Source organism: Rhopilema esculentum, unplaced genomic scaffold (assembly GCF_057945365.1).
Source record: "Rhopilema esculentum isolate cy_ngs unplaced genomic scaffold, ASM5794536v1 HiC_scaffold_27, whole genome shotgun sequence".
Classification (NCBI taxonomy): domain Eukaryota; kingdom Metazoa; phylum Cnidaria; class Scyphozoa; order Rhizostomeae; family Rhizostomatidae; genus Rhopilema; species Rhopilema esculentum.
In genome coordinates, this window is record NW_028300838.1 from 305,481 (window position 1) to 319,632 (window position 14,152).

At 37.3% G+C, this 14,152-nt stretch overlaps 1 protein-coding gene across 3 annotated transcripts in view; it reads left to right on the forward strand.

The window, feature by feature from the left end:
• Nucleotides 1-14,152, forward strand: part of LOC135695129 (receptor-type tyrosine-protein phosphatase delta) — a 42,803-nt gene that overhangs the window by 24,771 nt on the left and 3,880 nt on the right. For all 3 annotated transcript variants that reach the window (XM_065214110.2, XM_089115348.1, XM_065214109.2), the window contains 19 exons: nt 334-627; nt 3,382-3,663; nt 3,986-4,282; nt 4,514-4,713; nt 5,239-5,962; nt 6,712-6,821; nt 7,394-7,604; nt 8,041-8,140; nt 8,440-8,880; nt 9,302-9,530; nt 9,755-9,842; nt 10,143-10,216; nt 10,524-10,658; nt 10,989-11,108; nt 11,387-11,541; nt 12,107-12,242; nt 12,839-12,985; nt 13,564-13,660; nt 13,897-13,973. In XM_065214110.2, coding sequence (XP_065070182.2) covers nt 334-627; nt 3,382-3,663; nt 3,986-4,282; nt 4,514-4,713; nt 5,239-5,962; nt 6,712-6,821; nt 7,394-7,604; nt 8,041-8,140; nt 8,440-8,880; nt 9,302-9,530; nt 9,755-9,842; nt 10,143-10,216; nt 10,524-10,658; nt 10,989-11,108; nt 11,387-11,541; nt 12,107-12,242; nt 12,839-12,985; nt 13,564-13,660; nt 13,897-13,973 — 3,917 coding nt within the window. The remainder of the gene's footprint in view (nt 1-333; nt 628-3,381; nt 3,664-3,985; nt 4,283-4,513; nt 4,714-5,238; nt 5,963-6,711; nt 6,822-7,393; nt 7,605-8,040; nt 8,141-8,439; nt 8,881-9,301; nt 9,531-9,754; nt 9,843-10,142; nt 10,217-10,523; nt 10,659-10,988; nt 11,109-11,386; nt 11,542-12,106; nt 12,243-12,838; nt 12,986-13,563; nt 13,661-13,896; nt 13,974-14,152) is intronic.

A 14,152-nucleotide genomic window follows, 5' to 3' on the forward strand; every position in this document is an offset into this window, starting at 1 on the left:
ACTTAGCTGTGTAAAAGAATAGATTTGGCTTTTGAATAATTTCATTACAATATATCAACTGTTTCTCGTGTTTTGATGCAACCAATTAAATGGTTCAAGGTATTTGTAAACAATAGAGAGATCTATCCGTCTTCCCATGCTCTATTGGTGAGAATTGGTCTCGGTTTTTCTATTGTTGGAAGGAAAAGTTTTCTTGGTTGAAAAATATAGCAAAAATAGTCTTATATTTTTTTTGAAAGAACATTAATCACAAAATTATTTAAAACACATTCATTGTCAGGCATTTATTATCCGCTTTGCAAATTATTGATTATGATTGCAAATCATTTTCAGCTCCTGAAACCCCAGCAATTAACCTTCTTGGAAAAGGTGTGAGTGACACATCCTTCAATGCAACTTGGGATAGGCCCCTTGTACCAAATGGTCGCATACAGCGCTTCAGAGTATACTATACTGTAGACAGAACAGAGAAGCTGTCAGACTGGTCTCTTGCTTATGCTGGACGCACATGGAAGCTAATAGGATGGTTGGAGGACCGAATGGTTTATTACTTTAGAGTTCAGGTTGTTGGTGTTGCGGGGCTAGGACCATTGTCAGAAATAGCTGTTGTGAAGGCACAGGCTGGTGGTAAGATTTTCGCTAATTCGTTTTTAATTCCCCGTAGCCATGCAAATCATAAGAAATGATAATAAGCGTCAAAGACAAAATGGTACTGCAAGATATGAATCCTTAAATTTATCGACATTACATAATTATGTATTAGCTGTTAGATAAAGCATGAGCTAGGCAGTCAATCAATGGCCTCGAGTTTATACTTATTATACGAAAAGTCGTATGTTAATACAAAGTCTGAATTTAGTGCACAAAACTTCAATGAATACAACACCAAGATACTCCCATTTCGGAAAACACAGATTTAATTGTACGTACATATGTTATCAGAATCTGTTTGTGTAGCATCATAATTTTATGCAATTGAGATTGACAGGTGCACTTGAAGCCAACTGTGTATCACAAATTTAAGTCAGGGCATTACGGTAGTCTCTGTCCAGGACTAATGGACAATACCTATCTTGACTTGACTTGAAGTTTATCTTTCTTGACTTGGTCAAGCTACCAGATCAGCCCATACCGGGCTCAAAACTTTGTTTTTAATACAAATCACATGGTCTTTCTTCAAACTTTGAGGTAATGAAAACAGGGGAACATTAGGAAACAATACGCTTTTAAGAAAAGTTAGCGCTTAAGTACAATCAACATGTTTACTCAAACAGACATGTTCTTGAAAGCTAGCTTTGATTATAAGCAAGATTTGATGTCAGTAACGTGCAATGTAGATAACCAGCTTCCGCAGCTGTCGTCTTAAGCAGTGTAAATGCTCTTTAGAAATAAATGCATTGAATAGGATTTGGTTCAGAATACAAGACTTCCTGACGTCTGATTCGCGCTTACCATAGTTAATAACAACGATTATGGCATTGACCGTAAAAAGATACTAGGGTAATAAGCTTTTGTAACGTTAATGAGCTGAACAAGCCTTCAATCGCATTAGATGAGTGAGATATGAATAACGGATTCTTTAACACTTGTTTCCACTGTTTTGTTCCTAGCTTGTAGAAGCTGCTTGATTGAAAGTTTCCCATGAGATTAGAAAGAGTCTGTCAAAAGTTTCTAATGAAAATGAACATTTGTGGTTAATAAAATGAATTACATGCTTTATTCCCAAGCCTTTACATTGCGACCCCAGCATCCCAGCCCGATTTTGTCTTCGGATCAAAGTTAACCTTGTTTGTGTACAAAATGATACAATTTCCTACTTTGTTTAGTGCATCTTGTGCGCGTTTTACCCTTTGTGACAGGATCAGGCTCTTCTCAAGCCGAGACATTTTAGAAATTTGTATGCATTTCCTAGCAAAACGAGAATGTATCAGTTTCATGTGTTAAAAGTAATTGATAGATATCTTCACGAAAGCAAGAAAATTCCACCTCAGTTCATTGGCAGCCACGTCAATGATTCGATGATGTTAACTGTGTTTATCTCCATTCCATTATCTTTGCATACCGCAAACAAATCATAAACATCATAGGCCTAAACTGAATGCTGCAGTCCTCACCGCCCTGTAATATTTTCAAAACGATGCTGATATCATCGAGTGGATTATTTCGTTGTGTTCTAGATAACTAGTCCGCAATCTGATAACAGTACATGCAATTATACTATTGAAGATGAAAAAACACATTTTTAGTAATGTTTAATTGTATTCTTTGTGTCGCATTCGATCAGAGGTCTGGACACTGGCAGGGCTCACACTCGGTCGTGTGTTTCTCCCTCGGCAGCTACTTTATGTTGCAGCTCACAAAAATCCACCCTTAACAATTGTTTTTACTCTGATATAGATTGTAAAAACGCAGTTGCTTCGAAATAGGGTATCCAATATTTTGTTAGGCCGGAATTCATGTCGTAAAATGATGGGAAGTGCCGTTATCGTAAAGGATTCGTACAAACGATATAGATGTTAAACGTCTGTGCAGCTTGCTACCAGTGCAAAGCTATTGCATTTGCAGATTATGTTTAGGCGTGACGCCCACCCATATGCGCTTAGCATGTAAGAAAGAAGACTTCACATCGTGTAGCAGATAAACCTATTGATAGAGTTTGAGCATGTTTACAGTTAATGATCCATATGCAAAGCCTTTGATGCAGACGGCAATCGTTCGGAGAGTATTGTGCTCGAATGGGAATAATTGCGCATTAAGAACCTAGTACAAAAATCTGTTTTCGTGCACTTAAACAGCTTGGCTCGCATTTAAATCCAACTGTAAAACGGTTTTGAAAATAAAGATAACAATATCTGGAGAAAATAAACAGTCTTTGCTTTGAACTTTTTCAAACAGGTTGCGTGTTTTGGGATCTTCAATCGTGACGTTTATAAATTTGCGGCCACCGTGCAGACTTTCTTGTGCCCGATCGATGAATTTTCCAAATCAGTGATTCCTTGTTTCCCAAAACGATTTTGCGATCTGTAGTTTTTCTCGTCATGTTAATTTTTGTTTTTATTTCTTACAAAAGAAAGCGAAATTCAGATTGAATATTGCAGACATTAGATTCTTTTGCACTACCGCTAGAAGCGGCAAGATGAAATTATTATAAACTTGTCTGTTGCGAGCGTTTGAGAAAAACATATATACTTAACACTCTCCGTTTTAATGTTGCAGATCTCATCATTTTTGTCCGAAAGGTGCAGATAATATTTATTTCCAGGTCCGTTTGACTAGAAACAAAGGTTTTATTCCGTAAGGTCTTTTTGCAATACTCTTATCCGCTTAATGGTATTTCTATGTAAGTTACATCTTCCTAATGTTTCCTTTGATTAATTTCAGTTCCTGGTCAACCTAAAAGCGTTGTTGCCAGGGCAATGGGAGCAAGATCAATATCTGTCTCATGGACTGAACCAACGTACCACGGAAGTGGCCTAGACGTGTATGAAGTGCAATACGAGTCAAGTTTTGGTCGTTTCAACAAGACTGCTGAATTTGGCTCAAAGTCACTTGTCCTTACTGGATTATCCCCGTATACACAATATACAGTTTATGTATTGGCCAAGTCGTTCAGCGGCATAGGACCACCATCCGAGCCACAAAAAGTAACGACGTTCGAAGACAGTAAGTCTACTTGTATAGTTTAAATATCATGAGTGAATGCTCTTTCTAAGGGTCTCTAAACGATTGTAAATATATGTGGTCGCAGAAAATATGCCCATTGTCTGCTTTGAGAGCCACTAATAGGGGAATATCTGCTAAGTTTTCGTATTCTTCCTTCCTGATATTTGCAAACACTACTATCTGCTATTTATAACAAAGAGCTTACTGCTTGAAGATACTAGTTGTCCTTCTCAAGAAAAAGTCCTTGCATTAAAGAAAACTATATTCATTGTTGTTTAAGGTTGTGAATAATTTGATCGCTGACTTAATTTTTTTCTTGAAGAACCAACCGGACCACCCCAAAGTGCCCGTGCCCGGCCGAGAAGCTCTACATCGATCAAAGTGTTCTGGCAACCCCCTCTTCCTCGTCACCAAAACGGAATTATCAATGGCTACAATATCATGTATACTCCTATCAGAGATGCAACACCTGCTGTACTTTCAGTTGATGGAGCCCAAAGGTCTGCTCTTTTGACTGGCCTGCGTAAATACACCAAATACACCATTTGGGTAACAGCAAAAAATTCGAAAGGAGAGGGACCACCGACAAATAAATTTGAGCTTTTCACGGACGAAGATGGTATGCTGTTTTTGTTATATCTTCCCGATGTACTTGAGTATTTGATGGTGCCTCATTAGCTCATTGAATCAGAATTTATCATTATGTTTGGTAAAAGCTGCTTGGTTTTTTATTTTCACATTAAGAATACGCTTTTGGGTTTTTTGACCAGTACCTCAAGTAAATTCCTGCAACTTTGACGCATATGTTAAACGTAAATAACAATGAAACATAAATACATTTGTTTTGCAGTGCCAGAGGGTGCTCCAAGAGATATTCTAGCCCAAGCTTTGAATGATTCCGCGTTGTCTGTGAGCTGGCAAGAACCAATTGAAAAGAGTGGAAGAATTCGAGGGTATTTTGTGTATTATTTACCAGTCACCGATGACTATCAGGTTATTCCCGACAAGACCCTCCCATTTTCCTACGATGCAGACAGCTCTCAAGATCGCGTAAGTAGTGGCTGTTTATCTTTTGTTGCGCGTGAAATTTATTCTTAGATGCGAGGATAGCTCAGTGGCTAGAGGCGCTGACTACAGATCATAAGGCCGGTGGTTCGAGGCCCTGGCACGACCTAACTTTCACGTAGTGTGGGGAGAGTCGCCAGCTCTCTGTAGTTTTAGGTCTAGGAGTCCCGAGGTGTGGTCACATCGAGAGGAAGGACCAGGACACTGCTCGATCAGCACAACTTCTCAGTGCTCCTACCTTCAGGTGCTAGGAAGCAAATGCAAATACAAATTTGTTGTATTCACAAATGTCTTTATAAACTAATAATATCTCAAAAGAATCTTTGAACGCTTAGCGAAGTTACCCTATTTTTAACCTTCAATGGTGCTCGTTGAGAGCATAATATTAATGAAAAGTTGCGCAAAGCATTTTATAGTGACACACTGCTGCAAATGCAAGTTATATGAGGTTCAATATTTAGCTAGAAGCATTGAAATACGCTGAGAATTGAATTAATTTCTGTCTTGCAGCACGCAGTTGTTGTAAAAAATGTGGAGCCTTCAACGACATACCGTATCACCGTTGCTGCATACACTTTAAAGGGTGATGGGGCTCGAAGCCATGCTGTATACGTTAAGACCCCAAAGCGTCTGCCCCCAGCCCCGGTGATCAGACGAACCACATTACTCAGCAAAACGGGCACGAGTCTCAAACTAGTCTGGAGGCCAAGGATGGCCGTACTTAGATATAAGATTGTATATGGCAAAACCATTTCTCAATACGACAGCCTAGCTGGTGAACGGACAGTTTACGTCAGTGTCTCGAATAGAACCAAGATATTTAACGACCTGGACTATGGTGTTTGGTATTGCTTCAAAGTGTCAGCTGAAACTACAACAGATTGGTCATCAGAAGCACAGACTTGGGTGAAAATGCCCGATGGGAAGCCGACTGGGCCACCGTTAAATGTACGTGCAGTAACCGGGTCGGCTTCTTCAATTAAAGTCACGTGGGAGTCACCTGATCCATGGCAGCGTAATGGAAAAATCACCAAGTATGTTGTGAGATATAAGAAAGTGACTGGAGGAGAAACTATGCGAAAGACGTTAACAGCGGGTTCTAGTGATACGCGTCTCGAAATGATTGTTGAAGACCTCCAAGTGAACACGATGTATTTGTTCAGTGTCCGTGCTTTCACCTCTGTCGGACCAGGCCCTTCAAGCTTGGAAGTGAGATCGCAGACAGATGATCAAAGTATGGACTTTGTTAATTCAGTTGCATACTATTTATTTATATAAATATATATATATATATATATATATATATATATATATATATATATATATATATATATATATATATATATATATATATATAGTTGAAAACTTTTCTGTTAAAGGTAGTGAGCGTGTCCTTACAAGTAGCATGCTTCAAAGGAAGGTGTAAGTTGGTTTGAACCAATCAAAGACAATAATGTTGGTCTTAACCAATCACCTAGCATAAAAGTTGAACTCATGTCAGCCTTTCATCGGCAGTTTAACTTCAATCTGTATGAACACGCTGCCTTCAAAATGAGATGCAAATATGTATATTTTGTGTAGTGGCCACAGCATGGGTCAGTTTCAACTTTTGAGAGACACTAGACACATGTTTTTCATGCATTTCGGTGAACACAGTATTCACAAACGTGCACCCAGAGAGATTATCATGGCTATTGTCTGCTACATTATTTTCTATTGGGACAGGAAAGATAAAGTTGTGCATGTGTTTAACATGTTCAGACATTTCTTTTTACTATGGCTTTTTGTTATTTTCTTATGACCTCCTAATAGCCGATATCTAGATCTCTTGTTGAGCACTTTGTGACTTCACAATCCATATTGTTAAAAACACCAGTTTCTCCACCATCCTTTGAATCTTGTCTATTGCCTTAATGAATATTTGATTTTGTTTCATTACTAATGGCAGTCACATTTTTGAGCTTGATAATTCCTCCCCTGCAGAGTTACCCGTCGTTCCATCAGTGGAGATTGGTGATGTGACCAGTGATTCAGTATATGTTGAATGGAAGCAACCTTCACAAGCTTCCGAATTCAAAATAATTGGCTACAAGGTACTTGTCTTTTGCAATATCTATTTCCTATTCAACTGCCAATAATTTAGCGATAAAAATGTTTTTCAAGTAACTTGTGTCTGTTTTTATGCCTCGGATATATTTTGGAGTTCAAATGAACGGCTGTCATGCGATTAACGACTGGGAAAATGTTTTCATAAGCAAAAAAATCACATTTACAACTCCTAGGCCACGCCCTGCTTTCATTGTTTGTTTGTTTGTGGCATATCTTTACGTCTTGGCTCATAGGTCATAGGAAGGATAAACAATTTTCTTGATTCTGTGTTGAGACAAGATATCTTTCGACTTATCAATGTTTTCAACAGTTTTGTATATTTCTTTTAAGTTAGACAATTTTTTCGATGAAAAGATAAAGAGTCCAGAAATCATGATAAATTTTAGTGTTGACGAGCATCGTGCGAACAATAAAATTCAAAGCGGCGTTTGAAAGGGAAAGAATAAAGCGGCCCTGTCGATATCAAACTGGTTAAAGAACCTACTTCCATATTTGTCAGTGCACTCATGAACAGATCCTTTTTTTAGCTAATTTATGCTCCTCTGATATTCCCAAGGTCTCAGTGGCGGGCTCCCGATCATACAGAGATGAAACAAGCACGATCAAAACGGTTAGCAGCTTTGCTGAAAAGCAAATAACACCTCCTGCCACCTCGGCCTTCTTTGGAAACCTTCAGGCTTTTCTCCACTACACCGTCTCCGTCAGGATTAATACAACTGTCGGCATAGGGCAACGTACTGTTGCTAACTTCAAAACAAATAGTGCTGGTAAGTTTACACACCTACAACACATTACATTCTTGTAGCTACATCATTGATCTGAATCGATTGAATTTAAGATAATCAAGAGAGACTGACTGCCAAAAATGTTGATTATCTTTAAAAAAATTTTCATTGGAAGCTTATCTGTGAACCTCGGATCGGTTTTCTTAGACGTCATAATATTCAACGATTTTCTACCGGAGATAGCGTTATGTTTGACAATTATTTGAAGTTGCATTTATTGTTTTTCAGCTATCGTCTTTTCATTCCTTCAGCGTATTCTGTTTATCTTAAGTGCTTAATGTAGCATCGGTTATCATTTAATCATCTTTCGCCATCGAGCACTATATGACAGACAGGTAAAACAGTGATTTTTTATAAGCTGTTCTATACGTTGTGATGTTTTCAGCCATAAAATTATTAATGGTTATTGCGTTTGTAGCCCCACCAGCAGCCGAGCCCCCTAGAAGTGTGCAAATTGTGAAGAACAACCTCATATCAGTGGTTTTGTCGCCTGCTTCAGACATTAATGGGCCAATAGCGTAAGCGCTTCTTGTATTTTATGTTCACCATTTTAGAATAATACAAAAGTTTTCGAGTCAAGGAATTGTCAGTTAACCTATTTAGTTTTTGTATATACAAAATATTATATAAACAAGTTCAATGTATTCAATCTGAAAAAACTACTATTATATCATCATTTTGAAATATATCAGTTCTCATTTCGGGTTAGTATTTTTCGTGTGCCTAAGTGTATCGAAACCGTTAAAAGTCGCAATGCTTAGTTTTTAGATAAAATATTTCACACACCTGTTTAAATGGCAACCTTAATGATCAACAGGTTCTACCATTTGTGTGTCTTGGATCTCGGAGAAAAAAGTGGCACCTCAGATGGAGTGAGAAAAAGACGATCCTCTATAAAAACACAAACATACGTAACTGCAGAACTGAAACCAGCAGAACTTCCTCGGGGTATTTTAGTTGGAGAAGGAAACAAGATTGGGGGTTATAAAAACAAGAAACTCAGTCCTGGTCACACATACAGACTATTTGTTAATGTACACGTAAGACAAGGTTCCAGATACGTCAACAGAACAAGCCCAGTCACAGACTCTGTCTTTTTACCCATGCCTGAGCCAGACAAGAAAGTTACAAATGCTAAACAGGAAGGCTCCGCCGCGTCCAATTCTGGCGGTGGTAGTAATGGCATTTTGATCGGTGTTATCGTAATTGGTGTCATCTTTGTCCTGTTGATTATTGGCGCTGTGACATTTTTCATAAGGTTTGTCCAAATTGTTGTGTATTCTAGGTTTAGTACAGCGTTTAAGGCTTCTTTTATTAAAGAAATCTTATTAGGGTTTGCTAAAGGCTAGGTTCAGGGCCTTGGGACATTTCAAAAATAAACGGATGTTCATAATTTTGGTATTGGGATATTTGCCAATCATAACATATACCTAGCACTGCATATTATCCTCCATTCCTCATGTCTCTAGGGTCATATTCCATTCTGCCATCCAATCAACCAACGGCTGTATTCAAAGCACACTTTGCCTCCCACTATTATGATATATGTATTTTCTGAGTTCTTTCTTATTTTTCTCTCTACAGCCAGTGTTAACTGCAGTGTTGCACTGCTGTTTTTTTTGAAAAATTTATCAGCATAACTGTACAACAAATAAGCATTATGTTTTTCTCCTCTGTAGAAGACGAAAGCCCAGTCCACCGCGCGACGAGGAATCCAGCAAAATCCTCCTTCAGAAGAAAAGTGGTTCAGTCAGATATGACAAGCCTAAGGATTTAGTTGAGATGCATCGTATGACGTATCCAACAGTTGAAATGATGAGCCACCCACCAATTCCCGTAGAAGAATTCGCAAAACAACTGGATCTTCTCAAAACTGAAGACTTTGAACAGTTTATTCAAGAGTTCGAGGTAATTGCCTTAAGGACGCTTTCGATTTAGCTTGATGCTCATCAGTCTAGTTGTGTTTTTATTGTCGATCAAAAGTCTGCTTCAGTGCATTTTCTTTCTGAATCATTTATTTAATCGTGTGTTTTACCTACAAGTGTTGTTTTTTATGTAAGGTAATTAATTGTGAATGATAATTAGTTTCATTGTAAATTTGAAACTTTGATTGTAATGCAATTTCCTTTTAGTCCATTAAACCTGGCGAGAAGCCCATTTCAGAGGAATCAAATCAACCATACAACAAGTTGAAAAATAGATATCCAAATCTTCTTGCTTGTAAGTCGCCTTTTCATGTCAATTTTTAATTAAAAAGTGTTTTATGATATTATTTTGGCTTTTGATACTTCATAAAGTTTCCTTAGCAACTGTTACCTGATGAGCTGGTGTTTGTGTCTATGCACCATTTCTACTCTTGGTTTACAGTATAGAACCGTTTTAAGTTGCTACTCCGAGTTTGATGCTCTCATTAGGCAATTTTTCCTTTTCACTATTTACAATTTATATGTTGTGAATTGCATCGCTCATATAAAGGCACTAAAAGGTTTCCCATGAAGTAAACATTTTTTCTTTTTCTAGACGACAAGACACGAGTAGTTCTGTCATCAACTGGTGAACCTGGCTCAGATTATCTCAACGGGAATTATATTGATGTAAGTTTAATCTATTGGTTCCTTCAAAATTCTGTAGATGTGGATTTTTACCAGTCTTGGATAACAAGGTTTGACACGAAGACTGGTATGCCCCTTTGCTATATGATGGATTTTGTTCTGCAGCTGACCACTGAGATAGTCTTTTGTTCTTTAGCTTACATAGGTGCAGCTCTGAATTTCTATTTTTTTGATCGATGATTCTAATTTTTTAAGTAACATCATTAATCTTCTCAGCATCCAAGAGCTGGTATGTAGAGGTGTTTGTTTTAAAGGAAATTGTATTAAAGATGTGCCTTATATTTTTTAGGGTTACCGCAAAGAAAGAGCATACATAGCAACTCAAGGACCAATGGAAAATACGGTGGCAGATTTTTGGAGAGCTTGCTGGGAAAACAACACACGAACGATTGTTATGATGACTAAACTAGAAGAAAGAGGAAGGGTGAGTTTGATAAGGACTTATTTTAAAAGGACACGGTTTCTTCAAAAGGGGCCCTCTTGCCTCTGATAGACGTCAGCCTGTTTTTGATCGTAAAGGAATCTTAAAGAATTTATATGCAATGTTCAGGTTGCACGCTTTTGGTGCACAGAAAAAGGCGGTTTTAAGTTGCTTCTCTGATTTTCACGCATAATGCGATCATCAGGCAACTTTATGTTCTTGTTCGGGCGTCAGGCAACATGCAATGTTCAAGTCAATTACTCTGCCACCAAAAGTTATCATGGCCAGTTATTTTAAACATCGTTCTAAGAACGCGTAAATTTTTATTTGCAGAGTAAATGTGAGCAGTACTGGCCTAGTAATGACATTGCCAATTATGGACGAATCAGAGTCATGAAAATCGATCAACTGGAACTTGCAAACTACACGAAAAGGACATTCCAGATAGCCGAGGTTAGTATTCTTATAAGCAGGAACAGATGATTTTTCGACATTACTCATATTGACTTGTTACATGAAAGCAACTATGTATTGGAAAGTTCCTGTATGTTATTGCACGCAATACTCAAACAATGCAGTTGAATGGTTAAGGAGTCCACAAATATACCGAACGTATTTTCTCATCGTTATTATATCAATTTCCCCATTTGATCAATTTAAAGTCTAGTGAAATAAATTTTCTGTCAACGAGTCACAGTTATAATCTGTATATGCCTTTTTTTGTTTCTCAGGTTGACGGAAATGAAACGCGTGAGGTGAAGCAGTTCCAGTTCACAGCTTGGCCCGATCCAGGGGTGCCACGAAACCCAGCACCGCTACTCAAATTTATAAGAAGAGTCAAAAAGGAAAACGAAGAGGGATCTGGACCAATTATTGTCCACTGCAGGTAAACAGAAATATCTCTTAAATATCGTATTTGAATGGAACAAAAGCAGAGTGGATATTATTCAAGGCTATCATAACTGGGAGGAGAAGGGAGAAGGAAGAAGGAAGAAGGGAGAAGGGAGAAGGGAGAAGGGAGAAGGGAGAAGGGAGAAGGGAGAAGGGAGAAGGGAGAAGGGAGAAGGGAGAATGGGTGGGGGTTGGGAAGTAGTTTTTAAATATTTGTGCAAAAAATGAGATTAGGTGGCATCTACAGATAGCAAAGCCTGTCAAAGGGCGGCATGTTATTGAAAATTATAGTAGAGTTTCAGATCGTATGAATTTTTTTGTAGTAAACTTAACAGAAACGTACGATTCTTAAGTCCTCTTCCCTTGTTTCCATTACCATACACTGTTTTTCATAAATAACATCCATCATACAATTATAACCATTTTTTATAAATAACATCCATCATACAATGATAGCCTTTTTATAAGTAACATCCAGCATTCAATTATAGCCAATTTTTTATAAAAAACATCCATCATACAATTATAGCTTAAGCTAAGTTAACCCTCTGCATTTTTAGTGCTGGTGTTGGAAGGACAGGCTGCTACATTGTAATTGATTCAATGCTGGAAAGGATCGACAGTGATAATACAGTAGATATTTATGGATATGTGACTATGCTTCGGTCGCAGCGAGATTTCATGGTTCAAAATGATGTAAGTGTTTCTTGTTTTTCCTGTGTTAATATTGGACATAGACCAACTCGAAGATTAAGTGGAACCTTTATGTGCTTTTATCTAAGGGTAGGAAGAATCCAAGGGTATCTCATAAATAGGGCTTAAATTTTTAAATCATACAGTCTTAACAATTCTGACATGCACGAGGGTTCTGTTTTTATTGCTCGAAAACTGGCATTCCAATGGTTCAAGTAACCCTAATACACTGTAAATGATTTCCTTTTACCTGTTTCTATAATTCAAATTATGATAAACGTGATTCTACTAATAGGCATCCGGGGATTGTCTTAAGGGGAGGGGCGCCCGTTTACAGTAGCATTATGTCAATGATTGACAGTATTTGGGAGCATATTGTCTTTTGACAGGAAACTAAAGTCAGATAACGAATGATTTGTTGATCAGTAATGACATCATCCAATGAGCAGTAATCACATCATCAGTTAACGTTCTGTGCAATTTTCAGTTTGCTCCTCCTTTACATTGCTGTATTCTAAACCAGGGAATTTTTTGGAATTTATTTAAAAAGATATGTATAAATTTATATATAAATAGGCGACGTTCATTTGCTTTGATAGGAGCAGTATATATTTGTCCATGATGCCGTCATGGATGCCATCGTATCAGGATCGACTGAGGTGGAGGAGAGTGAACTCGTCAACTATTTCAAAACACTGACAAGCCTTAACAAACGAGGCGGCGATGATTTAGAAGAAGATTTTAGGGTAATTAAGATTACCATCTGTCTATTTTTACATACCAGTTGAATTTTGATCCATAAGATTGATAACAATTGTCAAGCAACCGTATTTGCTGTGTTCGGCCTTAATTGTTAAGCAACTTTAAACAATATTTACTATATTTCGTTTCAAATGCCCAGCTATATCAAATATTAGATTTATTTTTGGCACAGTGAAAACTCATGTTTTGCAAAACGTGCTAATTAAAGGCAACAGTGGCCTATTAAATATCACACTCACTGATTGGCCAATTGTTCATTAATAGACTTCTGAAGCCATTTAAGTTTCTGTCGATTGCTGTTAATGTTAAATTATATTTCTGTCGATTGCCCTTAAAGTAACCCACATAATACCGATTCTCCATGTAAAATACAATAACTTTGGTCTTTCTGTTATTTGACATGTTTGGGTTCTTCTTTATCTTCTTCACGAAGTTTTTTATTTCCTTAGAAATTTTTCTGCTTGAAAATAAAACCTGTCGTAGCACGTAATTCAGTAAATGTCGATGCTTCATTTGAACATTGGTCATTATTCAAATCCATGCTATGATTATTTTCAAATAGGTTATTGTTGATGCAACAGTCCCGAACACTGGAAATTTCACATCAGCACATTTATCAATTAATAAGGAAAAGAATCGATGCCAGTCAATTGTTCCATGTAAGTGAATAATTATGTTTTCTTTATGTTCAAGTTGCAAAATCATTGCAAAAAAGTAAAAACAGACAAGTAAAACACTGTCAGCCAAATATTTAAAATGGAATTCGTTTAATAACGCTTAAAGGTTAAAAATATTGAATATATATATGTATTATTTGATATATAAGTATTATTAAGGTACAAACGTTTATCCTTGTGTCGTTTTAAGTTTAGCTTTATATGATTTGTTTTTGCAGACGAATCAAATCGTGTCTGTCTACAACAGATTCGTAACCACGATGGATCAGATTACGTCAACGCAAGTTACATTGATGTACGTTCGTCTTCAGTCAAGCATCGTTTTCAGCTTCGAGTTAATTTTCTTGTCTTCAGAATTTATACTAACGTACCTTTGCAGCTATTTGCAATTTTTGTAACTTTCGTTAGACGTGGGTTTAATATTTTGAATTTAGATTTCCCTTTTTTTAAAACATGAATAAATGCCAGTATTAA